At 37.7% G+C, this 18,764-nt stretch overlaps 1 protein-coding gene across 4 annotated transcripts in view; it reads left to right on the forward strand.

Moving 5' to 3' along the window:
• Positions 1–13,971, forward strand: part of LOC130866084 (zinc finger protein 120-like) — a 49,761-nt gene extending 35,790 nt beyond the window's left edge. Inside the window, exons 2-5 of one of the 4 annotated variants that reach the window (XM_057757340.1) lie at positions 8,910–9,036; positions 9,242–9,302; positions 10,568–11,444; positions 11,845–13,971. In XM_057757340.1, the coding sequence (XP_057613323.1) occupies positions 8,910–9,036; positions 9,242–9,302; positions 10,568–11,444; positions 11,845–11,862 (1,083 nt within the window). In that variant the 3' untranslated portion in view covers positions 11,863–13,971. Of the gene's footprint in view, positions 1–3,095; positions 3,214–8,909; positions 9,037–9,241; positions 9,307–10,567 lie in introns of those variants that run through there. The other 3 variants (XM_057757341.1, XM_057757339.1, XM_057757342.1) reach the window with 3 other exon arrangements.
• Positions 13,972–18,764: the final 4,793 nt, after the last annotated feature.

Raw genomic sequence — 18,764 nt, forward strand, 5'->3', positions numbered from 1 at the left:
TGATGACTCATTCAGGTCTAAAGTGAAGAACAAGCATAGCAGAAAGAAATGAAAAGCCTCTGTTTTGTAGGGAAAACAGTACTGTGTAGTTTCAGTTGGCAGTCCTGTGGTGAAGCTGGCAGGAACATTCAAAGAGACTGCTGCCATTAAAGAGAACACTTTTTTTCTTCAGGAGAAGCCTATCCGGGTAACCCAAGGTTACTTTGTCCAGCTAAATATTTAATTTATGGATAAATTAAGCAATGTGATTTCTAGTCCCAGGACACAACTTCATACAGGACCTGCTGCAACTCTGGTCTAAGCATGATGAGTTTATACAACTTAGAAGACAATTTGGGGTGGGAGGAAATCAAACAAGAAAGATGCACAATTTCAAAGGCATGGATTATTCTTCCCTGTTATCAGTTCAGCACTGTTGTACCCATCAATGTTTGGCAGAGTCAGAAACTCAGTGAGGAGACCATCAGTATTTATTGTCTGAAACTGTAGTGATGAGGTCTGGGTTATACTTTAAGCCCATAGGATATTGAAATACTCAAGCTATGGGGCATCTACTATTGAGAGCTGCGTACACAGGAGTGTAAGGAGAAAAGGAGAGACATGTATAACATGTTGCAGGTTTAAAACTATCTAAGCTTTTGAGAATTAAGCCCCATGTGTCTGAAGAGGAAACCTACAGGATTTGGTGTTTGCCCTGATGAGTTTTAGTCTTGCCTTGGTACAATCTTATCTCACTCTTCACCTTCTTCTTCTTCTTCTTCTTCTTCTTCTTCTTCTTCTTCTTCTTCTTCTTCTTCTTCTTCTTCTTCTTCTTCTTCTTCTTCTTCTTCTTCTTCTTCTTCTTTTTATTCTTCTCTCACACAGTGCATCCCAACCACAGTTTCCTCTCCCTCCACTCCTTCCCTGATTCTATCTCTGCTAGATCCCTTCCTCCATTCCTCTTCAGCAAAAGCAATATCTCTCAGGAATATCAACCAAACATGGCATAAGAAGTTACAGTAAGACAAGGTACAAACTTTCATATCAAGGCTGGACAGGGCAACCCCACATGAAGAAAAGTTCCTGAGAGCAGGGATAGTGTTGTGAGGTACTGAAAGTGTAGAGGAGATCCATGAGTATTCATCCCACATGGATTTCTGATGGTTGGTGTGTCTTCTGGTCCATCAGGCTATCTTTGTCGGATATTGTCTATGTGTTCTTCTGAATGTGGCCTGTATTTGAACAGAGGATGTCCAAGTTGGGAGCAGGAACATGACTAAAAGTGTGGTGACTGGAGGGTTGGTGAAGGATTGTGTCTGTGGGAACAAAAGGAATGGGCTAGTGTCTAAGTGTGGCCTGTGCTTGAGCATAGGGTGCCTGCCTGAGTTGGGTGCAGGAACCTTGCCACATTTCTCTCTTTCTTAATAAGAAAATATCCTGTGCCATTTTATGATGAAAAGGTTTAATTTTTTCTTGATTTTAGAATATTTCTAAATTATTATTATTATTATATTGAGTGTTAGAAGAGGCTTTGGACATTGAACAGTGTTGGTTTTGTTAGAGACTGTGAGGCTCATTTAAGTTAGACTAAATTCATTTTCATTTTTTCTGTTGTTATTCTTTTTTATTTATTCTTTCCTCAATCATTCTGATTACTAATATAGATATGAATAATTTGCATTGGTATGGATTTTAAGGTCAGTTTTGTTTTATGTATATGTATTTCTGATCTTGATTAAGGTATTGTGATAGTGTATTTCATTTAAAAATGTAATGTATAATTAGAAATATCGGTTGTTAATAGATAATCATCAATAATAGTCAAGATTGTAGTCATGTTAGTTAGATTTTCTAGATAATAGGCTTGGGAGAGAGAAGAAATAGTATATAGAGAATAAAATTAATGTCTTAAAAAAGGGTATAAAGTCTTTAAAGAGACAGAGTAAAGATAATTATAGATTAAAAGAAATAAAGAAAAATAGCCACATAAAAATGGAAAATTCTCAGAGAGCCTGGATTTTGTGTATTATTATGGTTTCTTTAAATTTTTTGATTGTAAAGGAGCTAAGTACAGAGAGACATTTCATTATATGGGCTGCCAAGCAGAACCAGAATGGATTTCATAAGGGTATTATGACTTCAGAATTTGGGTCTAAGGATATGATGCTTTGGAGAGGGTCTTCTTTTGTTTTCACAGAGGATGAGATCCTATGGATTATTTCTATCCCAATATGGTATGATAGACCATGCCCTCCTGAAAGGTTGCTGTAAACACCCTCAAAAAATTACTTCGCTCAACTGCCGACTGAGATGAACCTAACAGACAGGTTACACCATAAAAGATCTAATTAACAGCGCCCCATTCAGCAGGAAGCAGTTTGGAGAGAAAAAACTGCACCCATGTTCCCAAATATTGTTTATAAATGTTCTTTTACATTTAAAGGGGGATATGATATAGATATGAATAATTTGCATTGGTATGGATTGTAAGGTCAATTTTGTTATATGTATATATATTTTCATTTTTTATGTATATATATATATTTTTGATTTTGTTATATGTATATAATGATCTTGATTAAGGTATTGTGATTGTGTAGTTCATTCTCGAAAAACCAAAAAAAAAATAAAATGTAATGTATAATTAGGAAATATAGGTTGTTAATAGATAATCATCAATAATAGTCAAGATTCTAGTCATGTTAGTTAGATTTTCTAGATATATAGAGATCTATTTCAGTTAGATAGGCATTCTTCATATCTTTCAAAGACTGCAGAATATGGCATTTTAAATGTTTTAATAACTTAGGGCTTTTCATGACAATGAGACACGTCTGCTCCTGGCAGCACCAATCTACTTCAAAAGGAAGATGGGCATCGAAGAGGCTCTTTTTGGAGTTTGATAGCCATTTGTGCAAGAAACTGCTCTTGCCTGAACTGTTGCATAAACTGGACACAGAGAAGTCTCAGAGAGAGGACTGCTGAACTTGCCTAAAGGTGAGATGATCTTTCGGGATTCCTGGTTCATGAAAGAGTCTGTGAGACATTCTGCAGGACACAGCAGAAAGTGACTGCACTGTCTTTGAAATTTCCTGCTTCATGGAAATGTCTGCTGGATACTATGGCCTGTAGGCTGAAGATAGATGCCCCAACAGTACAAAAGAACTTTGGGTGACTTCTGGACAACGACATGTCTCTGTCATTTCTAGAGTTTTGGACTTCTTGTTTGCTTAGGTAATATTATATCCTTCTGGAATCTTTGATGGAGTTGAAAAATGGTTAGTTATAGTTTTCCTTACTTATGATAAAAGATAAAATAGATATAAATATTGTAGCTGTAATTCTTGCTTGATAACTGTTTTGTTATATGTGATCTTACTATGTTAAAGTGAAAGCCTTTCTTTTTTGTTTAAACAGAAAAAAGGGGGGAGAGTCTTCAGTTTTGTGTTAATTTCATTGGTTAAATAAAGAGACTGCCTTGGCCCTTTAATAGGACAAAAAATTAGGTAGGCAGAGTAGACCGAACAGAATACTGGGAGAAAGAAGCCGAGTCAGGCAGTCGCCATGCCTCTCCTCTCCAAGATAAATACAGGTCTTTCCTGGTAAGCTACCACCTCGTGGTGCTACACAGATTTCTAGAAATGGGTTAATCGAGATGTGAGAGTTAGCCAATAAAAGGCTAAAACTAATTGGGCCAGGCAGTGTTTAAAAAAATACAATTTATATGTTGTTATTTCAGTTATAAAGCTAACCGTGCGGGAGCTGGGCAGAAATGCAGCCTGCCACTCCATCAACAAATCATAACCTTCTATTCCTGCATTCCACTCAGTCGCGTCTCCTTCCCATTTTCAGTTTTACTGCTTTTGTTGGTATATCAACAGTTCATTACAAGATGCATTAAGAATGATACAAACCCTCATGCCAAGACTGGATTAGAAAACTCACTGGAAGGAGAAAGGTGCAAGAGTAGGCGTGAGACAGAATCACCCTTCCTCCCACAAACACATCATGGTAAAGAACCACAGCATATGGAGAGGACCTGGGCCAGACCCATGCAGGACCTATGATTGCTGCTTCAGTCTCTTTGAGCCCCTGTGATCCCTGCTTAGTTGATTCTGTGAGATGTTTTTTCCTGGTGTCCTTGATCTCTCTGGTTCCTACAGTCACCAGTCCCCTCCTCTTCCACATATGCTCCCATAAGCTGCAGGAGGAAGTTTCTCTGACAGTTGTGCTAGCAGAATATAGTTAGGAATCAATTCACAGACTTCTTTTTTTTCTTTTTGGTCAGTCATATTTGGTTCTATGTATTTCTCTGAGTCACCCAATTTTTGGTTCCTCTGCATTCAGTTAGTGTTGGGCATAGACTCTCTCTTTGGGTTTGTGCCTCAAGCTAGCCCAGTTAATTGCTTGAATACTGCACTAACTCCAAGCCACCATTGCTCCAAGCATATCTTGCAAACAGGGCAAGTGTGGAATTAATATTTTGTAGCTGGGTTGGTGCACCAATCCCACCACTGTGAGGCTTAGATGGTTACAGAAGATGGTCAGTTCAGGCTCTGTATTCTCAAAGACTTGGAGTCCTCACTAGGGTCTCCCACATAGCTTCCAGACAATGTCTAATATACTAGATAGATTTCCACATCAACTCTTAAATCTCCCCTATTGCAGTCTCCTTTCCCTATGTTCTCTTCCTCTGTTTCTCCCATACTTACCTGATCCTTTCTGTTCCTGCTCCCAGTCCACCCACAAAATCTATTCTATTTCATCTCCCCAGGGAGATCTATGCTTTCCTTGCTCCCACAACCATCTTTGTTACTAGGCTTCTCTGGCTCTGTGGATTGTAATGTGATTATTCTTTACTTGACAGCTAATATCTACTTAAATGAGTACATATCATGTTTGTCTATGTGGTTCTGGGTTGCCTCAGTCAAGCTAATAAAGAACTCAAGAACTTAAACATCAACAAACCAAACAATCCATTAAAAATCAGATACATATTTAAACATAATTCTCAATAGAGGATTCTAAAATGGTTGGGAAACACTTAAATGTTCAATGTCAGGGAAATGTAACTGAAAATTACTTTGATTTTTTTTTTTATCTTGCACCTGTCAGAATGGCTAAGATCAATAACAAGAAGTAGCAGCTTATGCAGGCCAAGATGTGGAACAAGGGGATCTCTCCACCATTGTTGGTGGAGAATGAAAAATTGAAATCACTATGATAGTTCATCAGATAATAGGGAATCTATCTACCTCAAAACCCAGTTATACCACTCTTGGGCATATAGCCCCAAAATGCTCCTCCATCCTGCCACAAGGACATATACTTAACTGTGTTCAAAGAAAGCTACCTTATTCATAGTAGCCAGGAACTGTTATGTCTGTAACAGATTGTATTGATTTATATTGGTGTTGGAAGACTCTCCTATAGTGATATTTTATTTATATTTTAATTAATAAAGCTTGCCTAAAGATCAGAGGGTAAAACTAAGATACTAAAGACCAGGCAGTAGTGTCATATACTTTCAATCCCAGGATTTGGGAGACAGAGGCAGATGGATCTCTGTGAATGCAAGACTTCACCCAGGACTTCACAAGATAAATGTAGACACAGATCCCAATAGTGTTAGCTCACACCCTTAATCCCACTACTAGAGAGTTACATGCCTTTAATTCCAGCACTAAAGGGGAATATAAGATGGGAGGATACAGAGGGACAGGGCTCAATCTGCAGTTGTCCAGCCTTGGTAGAGGTAAGTCTTCTCTAGTGGCTTTACTTTAGGCTGAACCCCAGTATCTGTCTCTTGGTTTTTATTATTTGTATTACACTCTTCCATTTAGTTGGCAGTGCCTCTTTGCAAGTGGACATGGGAAGGATAAGAGCGTTAACTAGCACAATACAGTGACAAAGCAAGTGAGAAAGCCAGGAAACGTTTGTCATTGCTTTTTTTCCCTCTGTTTTCTAACTTGATTTTCAATTCTATGCTCATGCAAGGATGAACTGAGATATTGCAGAACTGGCTAAATAAAATTGCCTCCGATACTTTTGGTTAGATAATGTAATCAAAGCAGAGAAGCAAGTCAGAAAAAAAAATGGAACACTAAAATTGATCATGCTCATAGGAAAAACCTGGGAGTGTTTGGTTTTTTTAGATGAATGGAGAAGATACCAGGATGTAAATGGCAAAAGTCATTAAGGTGTACAGAGCTCAATCATCTCCTCTTGTGGGAAAAGGAAGATGGGACTCTTGAAGGTAATGCACACAGAGGAGGTCACGATCAAAGTATTTTAGTGGGAACTAGTTTCCTTGAAAAATTAAGATAGAGGTAATTTGTCTTATTTTTGGCCTAAAATCTTTCTAATTCTGCCCTTACCCTGAGATATTGAGTAAGGCCAAATTGAAAAGTAATGGGTTGACTTCATAGATGGAATACTGAATCTATTGCATGTTTATTACTGATGACTCATTCAAGTTCACAAAGGAGAAAGCAACAAGTTGAGCAGAAAAAAATGATAATGGAAAGGTAGTTTCAGATGGCAGTCAAGTGCTAAAACAGAGGCAGGAAGATCATGACCATTAAAGAGAAGGCCCTTGCTCTATAGTGGAAGCCCGATAAGGTGCCCTAAGAGCATCCTGTCAAGCTTTCAATTAATGGAAAAATTAGGCAAAGTTAATCCTACTCTCAGTAAGCAGCTTCCTACAAAATCTGCTGCAATTTTTGTCCAAGCTTAGCAAGGTACATTTGGCTCTCAATTAAGAAGCCAAACTTGTGGTTGTTCTGGAATAAAGAGAGAATCAAAATTTCAGGTCTGTGGCTTCAGTTCAGCATTCTTGCAGACATCTATGTTTAGCAGGGTCAGAGCCCCTGTGAGGAGCCTATGGGAGTTCATTTCATGAGACTTTGAGCATGAAGACTGGGTTGTATTTTGAGACCACAGAATGTTAAGATACCTAAGTCAGATATGAGACATCTGTCATGGATAACTGCATGTAGGGAATGGAAGTAGCCAAAGATATACATGATAAATTCAGTCAGCACAGACAATTTCTGATGCTAGCATACCTCTAGGTACAACTCTTTCACTACTAAAGTCCACTAACTCTGGAATGGGATCGTCCCCAAGCCCTAGGAAACAAATAGCACCATGACAACACCGTCAACAGCATTAAGCGCACCAGGTGATGCCATTCGATCATCTGGAACTCAGAAACCCACTTCCTAAAAACTCAGCTTTAAGTCCACTCTCATTAACACAGGACAGTCACTAACACAAACAAACCTTTACCCATGACAAGTATGGCAGTAATAAATACCTCTCACCAGTCATAGCCACCCTGAAGACAACTTTTCTTATCAAAGGCACATCTGAGACTCAGGAAAAGTACAGTGCAACTGTACTCCAAACCCCAGCAACAACCATCACAAGAGCTAAGCCACCACATCCACACTACAGCACTGTCACCTAGACACATTCCCAGCCAGCACAGCTGGCTCAAGCATTGGCACTGGTACAACCCAATCACCTGAGCATTCCATAACCCTTTTCCTTAGCTCCTGTTTGTTGTGTCTGGCTGTCATGAGTTCACCACATTATAGATGGCATCACTAAAACCCGTAAGATACATTCGATGCAATTGCTGTTCAAGGTAAGCCATTTTTGTAGCCTGACATTTTTAATTTTGTGTTAACATTTGGTGCAGAAGACAAAGTTTCTCTGTGTAGCCCTGACTGTCTTGAAAGTATTTTTGTAGATCAGACTGGCCTAAATTCAGAGACCCAGATGATTCTGGCTTCTTCGTCCTGTGATTAAAATGGGGGCATCATGTCTGGGTTTCTTTGTTTTTATATTCTTGGCTGGTGGCCCTAGAATGTAGTTTTGTACATATCAAGTATATGCTGTTTTCCTGAGCTTCACTTACATTTTGAATTTTGAAATCTGGCAGAGTGTATCATTCTCTTTCCTAGGACGACAGTATTATTATACTACCTGAGCCTTCTGATTCATTCAAATGCTGGTTTGTGACATTATTCCTACTAATTGTGTTTGCTTTGAATTCTTTTGAGTCGATATGTGTCTTTTGTCTGTATACATGGATATGCACCACATGTGTGCCTTGTCCTCACAACAATCAGAAGATGGCCTTACAATCTCTGAACTTGTAGTAGTGGGTAGTTGTGAGCCCCATGTAAGTACTGCCAATCGAGCCCACCTCTCTGTAAGACTGACAAGATCTCTTAAATGCTAAGCCATCTCTTCTATCCTGTTGTTTACTTATGATCAACATTTACATCACTAATGTTTTTACCTGTTTATTTGTAACTTTAAACATTCATTCCCTTTAGTAAAATCATATGATTGGTATAGTTTAAACTGGTTTCTGATGCTGAACTGGAGTATAATGCATAATTCTTTGTAGGAACTTCAGTAAAATTCTGTTAGTTCTTTCTACATTTTTGTTCAGTTTATTTTTATGGGGGAGACAGGGTCTGACTAATATGTAACTAATATAGCTACCCTTAAATTTCACTGCATAGGCCTGGCTGCCATCCAACTCAATTAAATTCACCTGTCTTTACCTCTTGAGTGCTGGACTTAAAAGCATGATTCAATACACCCAGCTTGCCCATCTTTTTTGTAGTTAGTTCTTTCAATTTATCTGATGTATACTTTGATCTGTTTGCTTGCTTCTCTTTATGTCTCTTAATATGCATTTCTCTTGTAAGCCTGTGTCCTAGACAAAGGGTGTAGAAATGACAGGTAAACCTCATTGTTGCTTTTTTTCTAAAGTGAGTTGATGATTAGAACTTCTTTGTTATGGTATAAGTTTGCAGAGCCCCAGAATCATATGAATATATTGTCAAATATGCACTCAGCATGCTGTCAGTGTCACACTTTCTGTTGTCCACATGTATGGAATATTTTAGGATGCGGTGACCTATGATGATGTGCATGTGGACTTCACTTTGGAGGAGTGGGCTATGCTGAATCCTTCACAGAAGAATCTCTACAATGATGTGATGCTGGAGACCTATAGGAACCTTACCGATATAGGTAAGACTGAATTTTCCATCACATTTTAAAATAAAGCAACAACTGTTCCTTGGTTATTGATACTCTTCTGTAATTTCTGTTGATGAGAAAGTGGAAGAATGAGGTAAATAAATTTGGCATGCTTCTAAAGATCACTGAAGATAGTAACTTAAATTTTTCACACTTTCCCATGATATATCATACATTTTCTGGTACTTTGTTTTAGGCTACAGTTGGGAAGACTATAATATAGAAGAACATTGTCAACGTTCTGGAAGACATGGAAGGTAATTTTCATATGCAAACTATTCAAATGTGCATATGGAGAAATTTTAACGTGTCCTGGAAGTTTTAAACAAAAGCAACAGTGTAAATAAGCACAGTTTAAAGTATACTGATAACTATTAAATTTTCAGAAAAATAAATATCCCAATGTCAGGTAGCTGATGTGTGTTTGCAAGGCATTTTTCTAAGAAAGAATATAGGATAACAGTGCCTTGACTGATATCCGCATTTGAATTACATCTCCATGATAGCTATGCTGTAGAACAGCCTATCTGTTTAGTTTCATACTACTCAGACATTACAAAAAGTATATGTGTTAAATAGGTGATATGTATAGATCCAGAACCTTCAGAGTAAACTAGTGTTCCTCATCTACTTGTGACTTTCCTAAGTTTAGTGAGAGGGACATTTTTTGAGAGTTAAGAGGATTGTGGGTAGTGACGGCGCACACTTTTAATCCCAGCATTTGAGAGGCAGAGGCAGGCGGATCTCTGTGAATTCAAGGCCACCCTGGTCTACAAGAGCTAGTTCAAGGACAGGCACCAAAGCTACCGAGAAATCTTGTCTCGAAGAAAACCAAAAAAAGAACATTGTTGAAGAAAAACGTTAATATTTGTACCACATGTCTATGAGGAATAGAAATTCAAGTTGTGTGAATGCAGTGTGGAATCATTTTATTATTCTTCCTTCATCAGTGTATCATATATCACTCTGCATAAAAGCCATGTGAGCATAGGGATATGGAAAGAAGCAACATAACTTGCAACAGAACAATGAGAAGATATGCAGTAGTCACCACTTTGCGTAGAAGTTTTTAATGTGATACAAGTCTAAAATTATTTTTTACCAACAATTGAGAGTACATTAATAAGCTTACACTGCAGGAAATTCCTATGAGTAGTGGAATGAGTAGTGTGTTTGTTCTGGTTTATTTTACAAATATAGTATGAGTCACAGTATTAGAAAATTTATGAATGCAGTATGTATGTTAAAGTTCTGAGTTCTTCCGAGTTCTCCTCAAATATATGAAGAATGTCATATAGAAAAAAAGATACTATAAATGTGGGCCCTATAATAAAGACTTTTACCGTTACACATACCTTCAGAGACACAAAACAACACTTAATAAAGGAGTACATTATGATTGTAAATAATAATGTTCCTCTTAACATTTAGACCAATTTATAAAATTAATTCATAGAGATATAAATATTTATCAGTGTAATAAATGTGATGAAGCTCTTACTTGTGTCTGTTATCCTTACAGATACAGAAAAGGCCGTACTAGAGAGAATTCCTCTGAATATTCTCAATGTTCTAAAGTTTTTTCACATCACAGTCATCTTCAGAGGCATGTAAGAATTCATCCTGGAGACAAACCCTATGAAAGTATTCAATATGGTGGAGCCTTTACACACAACAGCATTCTCCAAGTACATAAAGGAACACATGTTGGAGAGAAAACCTTTGAATGTAAACAATGTGGTAAAGCCTTTACATGTGCCAGTAGTCTCAGAAGACATGAAAGAACACATACTGGAGAGAAACCCTATGAATGTAATCAATGTGCTAAAGCCTTTTCACAACACAGTACTCTCCAAATACATAAAAGAACACATTCTGGAGAGAAACCCTACAAATGTAATCAGTGTGATAAAGCCTTTACTCTTCACAGTCGTCTCCAAATACATAAAAGAACACATTCTGGAGAGAAACCTTATGAATGTAATCAATGTGGTAAAGCCTTTGCATGTGCTGGTAATCTCCAAAGACATAAAGGAACTCATGCTGAAGAAAAGCCCTACAAATGTAATCTGTGTGATAAAGCCTTTTCACGACAAAGTCATCTCCAAGAACATAAAAGAACACATACTGGAGAGAAACCCTACAAATGTAATCAATGTGCTAAAGCCTTTTCACAACACAGTCATCTCCGAATACATAAAAGAACACATACTGGAGAGAAACCCTACAAATGTAATCAATGTGAAAAAGCCTTTTCACAACACCATAGTCTTCAAATGCATGGAAGAACACATACTGGAGAGAAACCCAATAAATGTAGCAATGTGGTAAAGCCTTTGATTTTCCCAGTAATCTCCATATACATAAAGGAACACATACTGGAGAGAAACCCTGTGGATGTAAGTAATGTGGTAAAGCCTTTGCATGCTTCTGGAGTCTTTGAAATAATGAGAAAAAAATCATTGTGTAGAGAAACCCTATAAATGTATTAAATGTGGTAAAGTTTTGCACTTCATGGTAGTCATTATACAAGAGTTAAACTTTTAGTGTTAACTGGTCTCTTAAAGTCTTTTCAAGTCGTTCTTGAGGACCTGAAAAAATTAATACTGAAGGAAATCTGGACATAAAAGTTTTGGTAAGATCTTTAGTCAACCCACTTACTTTCATTTACATGAAATTATTCTGGGGAAAAAATGACAAGCGTCACCAATCTGTTCAAGCATTATGATGTCCCTCTTTATTTTGTACCTGCAAACTCACATAGACAAAAGCCCTATGAATTTAATTTTTCTTCCACAGTTCTCTTCAATTACATGAAATATGTCATCCAGGTATAAAACTTAATGGGTGTGTTTTAGTGCCTTTGTGTTGTTGTGATAAAACATTATGTCTAAGTCAATTTAAGAAAGAGTTGGTTCTTGGATCTAGAGGGATACCAAAATACCATGAAAGTGGCATGGAAGTTAAAACAGACCGCTGAGAACTCACATCTTCCACCTACAGCCTGAAGTGGAAAGTGGAAATGGTGCATGGATGTGAAATTGCTTACTTACCCCCAGGGACATATGTTATTCAGAAGGGCAAGCATTATGTAACTGAGAAAGATTGATTTGTCTGACATCAGTCCTACATGCTTGTTTTCTATTACATGAACAAGTATATGACAAATATAAACAGTAAGTTTGCCTTTAGATGCTTCAACTCCTGTGTTATAGGAATAAATGTATTCAAGAAAAAATTTTTTTCAATGAAAATCAGATTGTTTAGTGACTTAATTTTACTTGTTGCTGTCAGTGTGTCTTTGTGTGGGTATGTTCATGTACATGCTAGTTCCCAAAAGTTTAAACACTTGGATCTTCTTTAAAAGGAATTACAAAAATTTGTCAAAAACCCGCCCTTCATCCTGGCAATGAACTTCTCTTAACTGGTTAGCCATGCCTCTGGCCCTGTAAATATGCTAAAACCTTGATGTCAGGAAATAGGAAATAATTTATTCAAAAAATTCTATTCATGTAAACAATTTAGTAAAGACTTTACACATAATAGTTTAATTCAGTTTCAAGAAAAATATTATTTGATTTCTTTTTCATCATAACCTTGCAGTCAGGAAATTGGTTACCATGTTTTATCAAGATAGATGGTGGAGATTATTGCAATGTGGTTTCTATTTTGCAACCTTTGAGGTAGATGTGGAAGTTTATGTGGTAAATCCATTTAGAGAAATTTTTTTGTGGTCCTTATATTCTTTATTGGGTTTCTGTTCATCTTTTATTCTTTCACTGTGTAATAGGCATTTTTCTGCTGCAATGCATAGAATAGCATGCCCAGCATATAAGTGGTCCATTGTTTATTTAAATATGAGGCCGTGTGTGATCATGCTTTTGAAGAAAGGGTGTCCAAAATGGTGGGCTTTTTTCTGTTTTTGTTTTTTATGTTTTCACAAATTCCCTTGAGGTGTTGTACATTATCCAGCCTGGCTCTGATGTCAGTAATTAGTAAGGGCTACATTTGAATTCATGATTGTCATATGTCAGTCTCCTTAATAAAAGTCCAAGGGTAGATGATGTAACCCCGATGCATTTATTTACTAACATGTTTAAATGATGTCGATGTTAAAATGTTTAATAGAAGAGAATATAATAATCATTAAATACCTGATGTGTATTCCAAGCAGCATTTTCATTTGTCTGGTAGAGATGTACTAATGTAGGATAATCATCAATCAACTATGTATTTCGTCACATATTTTAATGTGCTATGGATATGTGTGTGTGTGTGTGTGTGTGTATAATTTGAGTTTCCATCTTTCTTCATGTCCCTGTTAGTTATCGATTTTATACTTTATCTTGAAGTGCAGCATTCTAAGGGAATTATTCAGAGGTGCCAGATAATGCAATGGCAATAAGATTTATTTTAAAAAATTCTGGGTGTGTGAGCCGGGCGGTAGTGGCGCACGCCTTTAATCCCAGCACTCTGGAGGCAGAGGCAGGCGGATCTCTGTGAGTTCGAGGCCAGCCTGGTCTACAAGAGCTAGTTCCAGGACAGGAACAACAACAAAAAAAAAACTATGGAGAAACCCTGTCTCGAAAAATCAAAAAAAAACAAAAAAACAAAACAAAAAAAACAAATTCTGTGTGTGTGTGAGAGAGAGAGTGTGGGGGGGATACATACGTAGAGACAGGAAGACAACTTTGTAGGATTTCCTTTTTTCCTTCTTCATATGGGGATCAAGATGAGGTTTCCAGTCTCACAACATAGCCATTTCCCACTGAGACATATCATTGATTCTCAAGATTAGTCAACACATTATATCACTAAAATGTTGTCTTCTTTTCAGATTTTAAACATATTTTCACCCAAGGATAGAGGTAAACAGAACAATTTGAATAATAAATCTTATTTGCAAATGAAAATAAAATACTATTAATCACCTTATTTGGAATGTGTTAGTTTATTTTTTGAATGCCATAAAATTGTCTCTGTTTATGAATTTGGTTTCTGCTAAGCCTGATGACTTGAATTCTATCTCTAGGAAACTTATATTACTTCTAGAATATTTTCACTTATTTCTACACTTGGGCTGTGGGATATACACACTTCCATCTGACGTGTTATGTTATATTATGATATGTTTGGAAACTATAGGGTTTGCTCAGTAGTATTGCTCCTGTTGAGTAAGCAAGTCTGGATCCTACGACCTACATTACAAAGCTTGGAAGTACCTGTAATTCAAGGTCCAAGAGATCCGATGCCTCATCTGGCCTAGGGCACCAGATATACAAATGGTAAAAAGACATATGTATTTGGGATTAAATATTATGAAAAGGTTTTCTTCATGTATACGTTATTTTCGGAAAGAATTTAAAGTAATTTAGGTATATAAGTCTTGCCTCTGTGTATACCAAATGCATGTCAGTTACAACTGGAGAACAGAAAATGGTGTCAAATCATTACTGAAGTTAGAGTGTTGTGAGCTGTCTCTTCGGTGCTGCAAATCAAAACAAGGCCCTGTGGATGAGAAACCTTTGCTCTTAGGTGCTGAGCCATCTACTCAACCCCATGAGCATGACCTTAATAGCAGTAAAGTGGGAACAGTTGATCCTAAATCCATCTTTACCCCAGCCCTAATGATTCAGAAAAAAAAAAAAAAGAAGAAGGTTGATTGCATCAGACACTGATTTAAATTTGGTGCCTTAAGATGTTTCTAAGCCCAAATTTCCACAAAATGAAGGAAGAGTACAAAAAATGATCAGGAGATAACAAGTTTTTAAAAAGTGGCTAACCAATTGTCCAAAGCCACAAGACTGAGGTGGTCTCAACTCTGGCATATAGGCAGTGATGTTAGCCCACAAGGACACAACATGTCAGGTGTCTCCCTGCTGGAGTTTTATGACTGAGTTCAAGGCAGTGATGGTAATGCACAAGGACATGTCAGGTGCACCCCTGCTGGAGTTTATGTGTCCTCTATGGAGAGAAAAGGACCTCGTGAGCATGAAGTCTGACTTGTCCAAATGATATCTTCTGTTTCCTTAATGTCTTCAAAAGCTTCAGTTAGCATCCTTTTGTGATGGTGACTCCAGATGACATCCAGATTATCAATAGATCCTGAGACCTAAACAGAAGTCACCCTAAGGCTGGGGCATTCATATTTAGCTTTAAGAGATGTGGGGTATGAATAAATTATTAGGGTTGGAGTTTTGGATGTGGGAGCCAGAGGATCACATGACCAGAGGAAATGATGTGGCTATTCCTGGAGACAAGCTGGCTCCTAGTGAGCTCTCTGTATCTACACAGTTGTGGTGGGTTAAACACCTCCAATTCTTCCACTCTTTCATTATTTTTTGCAAACACAATGCAACTGCCAATGACAGCACCGTGTATCTCTCCACCTGGTCTGCCCCACAGTGTTATCCCTCCAACCTGACTCCCTCACATGAGTAGGTGTATTTTAAAGAGACATATCTATCTCCCTTTGCCTGACAATTAGGCAAACAGTGGACTGAATGAAACTCAAATTTTCCTTGAAATCACAGTTTAAAAAAATCCTCCAGAGAATATTTCTCCTGAAGAAATACTTGCACCATACCTGAAGAAATGCCTTGCAGAAGACAGGAGCTAAAAATGTAGGAGTGTTTAAAGGATAGTTAAAAAGTCCATTATATGACTTAGTTAAATTACTTGTGCATACTCTTGCTTTCTATAAAAACAGGACACCAAGAATAGTTCATTTCTGTCTTTATCAATGTTTGAATTTAGTCCCATAGAATATTTAATCATGTTTTTGATTTTCTTGATAAATTGCATTTTTTATATCCTCGTTTTTAGAAAAAAATTGTTTTAAAGAATAGTCTCACTATGAATTCCTTGTTGGGCTTGGATCTTCCACTAAATAACTACATTCTTCCAAAATATCAGAGAGATTTTTTTCACCTTGATGCAGAGGGCCTGTTGGCCCATTACAATGAGTTTCACACATTTGAACCCAGCACAATTGACAGGTGGAGACTGGAATATAAGGTGGGTGGAGGTAGCATCTTAGCCTCCTTTTGTTTAGAGGATCCAGAGAGGTAAGATTTGACTGTGGCTTCTATGTTTCTCTGATCTATCATGTTATTACACTGATGTATGACTCTTAGTTTTTATTGAAGAGACTAATTAGGAGCATGTTACGTCTGGTGCCCAGCTTGGGTTAAGAAGTTGCTCATAAAGCCTGAAAGGGCTTTTAAAAAGATTCTAAACACATAAAAATGGACTCAAAACTCAGCTTCTTGGAAACTGCTTTTTTCCTGGGTAGACTGTTTGCTAGAGACCAGCATGAGGGCAGTTTCTTTCAAGAGGTTCTGCTACCAAACACTTAAATGGGGTTGATGATTAGTATGTGCTATGAAATTTCTAGTTGGACCCTCAAAGTTGGAGTGATACCTGTGGCTCTCACTGGTGCCTCTGCCATGAAGATGATAGACTATCAAGAAGCCAAGGAATACTGCAAAGCCAGCTGATTTGGTCTTAGTCACGCTGCTTAGCACTTTATAGATTCATGTTCAGAAAAGAGAGATTCAGAGAAAAAAAATCTATAGACTCATAAAAAGGGAATGGAGAGTTTTAAAAAATAAAGTCTTTAAATAAGGAGTCAAGTAATATAAAAGGGCCACAGAAAGATGGAAAATGCACAGAGTGGTTACTGTATGCTATTGTGTTGTCTTTGAACTCTGACTACTTCAAAAGGAGCAACAGCTGCTAAGAGACATTTGCTTATAAACGTTGCTGAATTAATCCAACCTATGTTTTGAAAATGCCTTGACTTCAAAATTTAAGTCAAAAGATATGTTACTTTGGAGAAGATGTTATGCTTTTGTTTCTACAGGAAATAAGAGGCTCTGGATTAATTCCATGTTAAGAAAAGTAAGATTTGAATGAGAACAATCCTCTGAAAAATCTGCAACGGCCGCAGATGACCAACATTACCCACTGTTTCAGAGCACTTCTGTTGCAGTTTCTTCTGAGTTCTGTTTCCAGAATGGCTTCAGGGCTTCAGGCTGAGATGATCCAGCCTCAGAGACTTCTCCATTCACAACTTGACCATAATTCTGAATTTTCTCAGGGTTCTTTAAGCTCCTTTAAGGACCCTGAGAAAGGACCCAAGTGTCTCCAGTCAACAAGAATTATTGTAATGAACTACACCAGCATTCCCAAAAGATGAGTCATGAATATTAACATTTAAGGTTGGTTCAGTACAAGTTGTTTCTGGTAATGGTCAAGAAAGAAACTAGACAAAGGAGATTAGATTCAGGGGTCTCATTACAAAAAGAAAGTGTTGTACAGAAATGCTGTAATGCAGATTAGAATAGAAAGTGATTTAGGTACAACTATTTGTATTCACCAAGATAGGATAGATAATGGAGTATTTTTTCTGAATTTGTCAAATGCTTGTGTACTAGACATTTTAATTTAATCATCACCTATATTTGTATGTAGTTATTTTAGTTTTTGTATATAGTTTTTTTTAGACAAAAAGTGGGAAATGTATTGTATTTTCTTTGTGTTCTGACAAATAAAGCTGACAAATAAAGCTAGCCACCAGTTAAACATAGAGGCCTGACTGTGGTGACACACACCTTTAATCCCAGCACTTGGAAGGAGAAACAAGAAGATCAGGAGTTCAAGGCCACCCTGGGCAACAGGAGATTTAACCAGTCTAAAAGAGAAACAGAGTTAGGTAGTGGTGGTATATCCCTTTAATCCCGGCTCTAGGGAGATGGATACAGGAATATAAGGTTGGTAGAGACAGGATCTCAGCCCTCCACCTAGTCTGAATACTCAAGGTACTGGTGGTTGCTCTGTTTCTCTGATCTTTCAGCTTTCACTCTAATATCTGGCTCTGGGTTTTTGGTTGGTTGGGTTTTTTTTTTTTTTTTTTTTTTTGGTAAGGTAATTAGGATCATGTTACATACTCATTCCCATTGTAGTGACTCACTAAATGGAGTTGGAAAGACACCACCAAAGCCAGGCATGATGGCACAAGCCTGTAATCATAGGACATAGAAAGTAAAGGCAGGAGTTTCAGGATTTCAAAGTCATCCAAGTTGAGAATGGTTAATGTGGCATGGTGGTAGAACCTCAAAACCAAGGGAGACTGGGCTAATGCCTATAGTCTTTCCTAAAGCTCTAGAATTTCAGGACTATGGCACCAGCATTTATTAACTAGGGTGCAGGATTGCATCTGTCCCCTCAGCAGTGGCAACCACTTCTCTGCAGCCTGAGAAGCCAGTTTAGGACACCTGCAAATTGGGAGTCCCACTCTTTTATACCAAGCCCACAGAACGTTTACCAAGTTGAGATTATTTCTATATTTTCATGGGGCTGGGTAAGGACAGAAATACCCAGTATAGAACATTGGTCAATGTGGTTATTCCTCTGTTTTCTCTACCTGTAGTCTAGACATCCAGTCACAGTACTAGGAGAGGGTGTTGCAGGTCCAAGTGTACTGAGGAGTCCCAACTCACACAGTGATGAGTAGGTCCTAAATACCTGGGATAGAGACTGAGAATTGGTACTGGGTTTCCTTTTTGTGACTGAGAGACTGACAAAGGAGACATCATTGTTTCAGGACCCCATGGGCCAGACATCTGCTCCCAGCTCCCTGCTCACTGGAGTCACATGGGTCTTCTGCCTATCACTTCCAGTATCCCTCAGCTATCTTTATTTCCTCTTGTTCTCAC

Source organism: Chionomys nivalis, chromosome 24, assembly GCF_950005125.1.
Source record: "Chionomys nivalis chromosome 24, mChiNiv1.1, whole genome shotgun sequence".
Classification (NCBI taxonomy): domain Eukaryota; kingdom Metazoa; phylum Chordata; class Mammalia; order Rodentia; family Cricetidae; genus Chionomys; species Chionomys nivalis.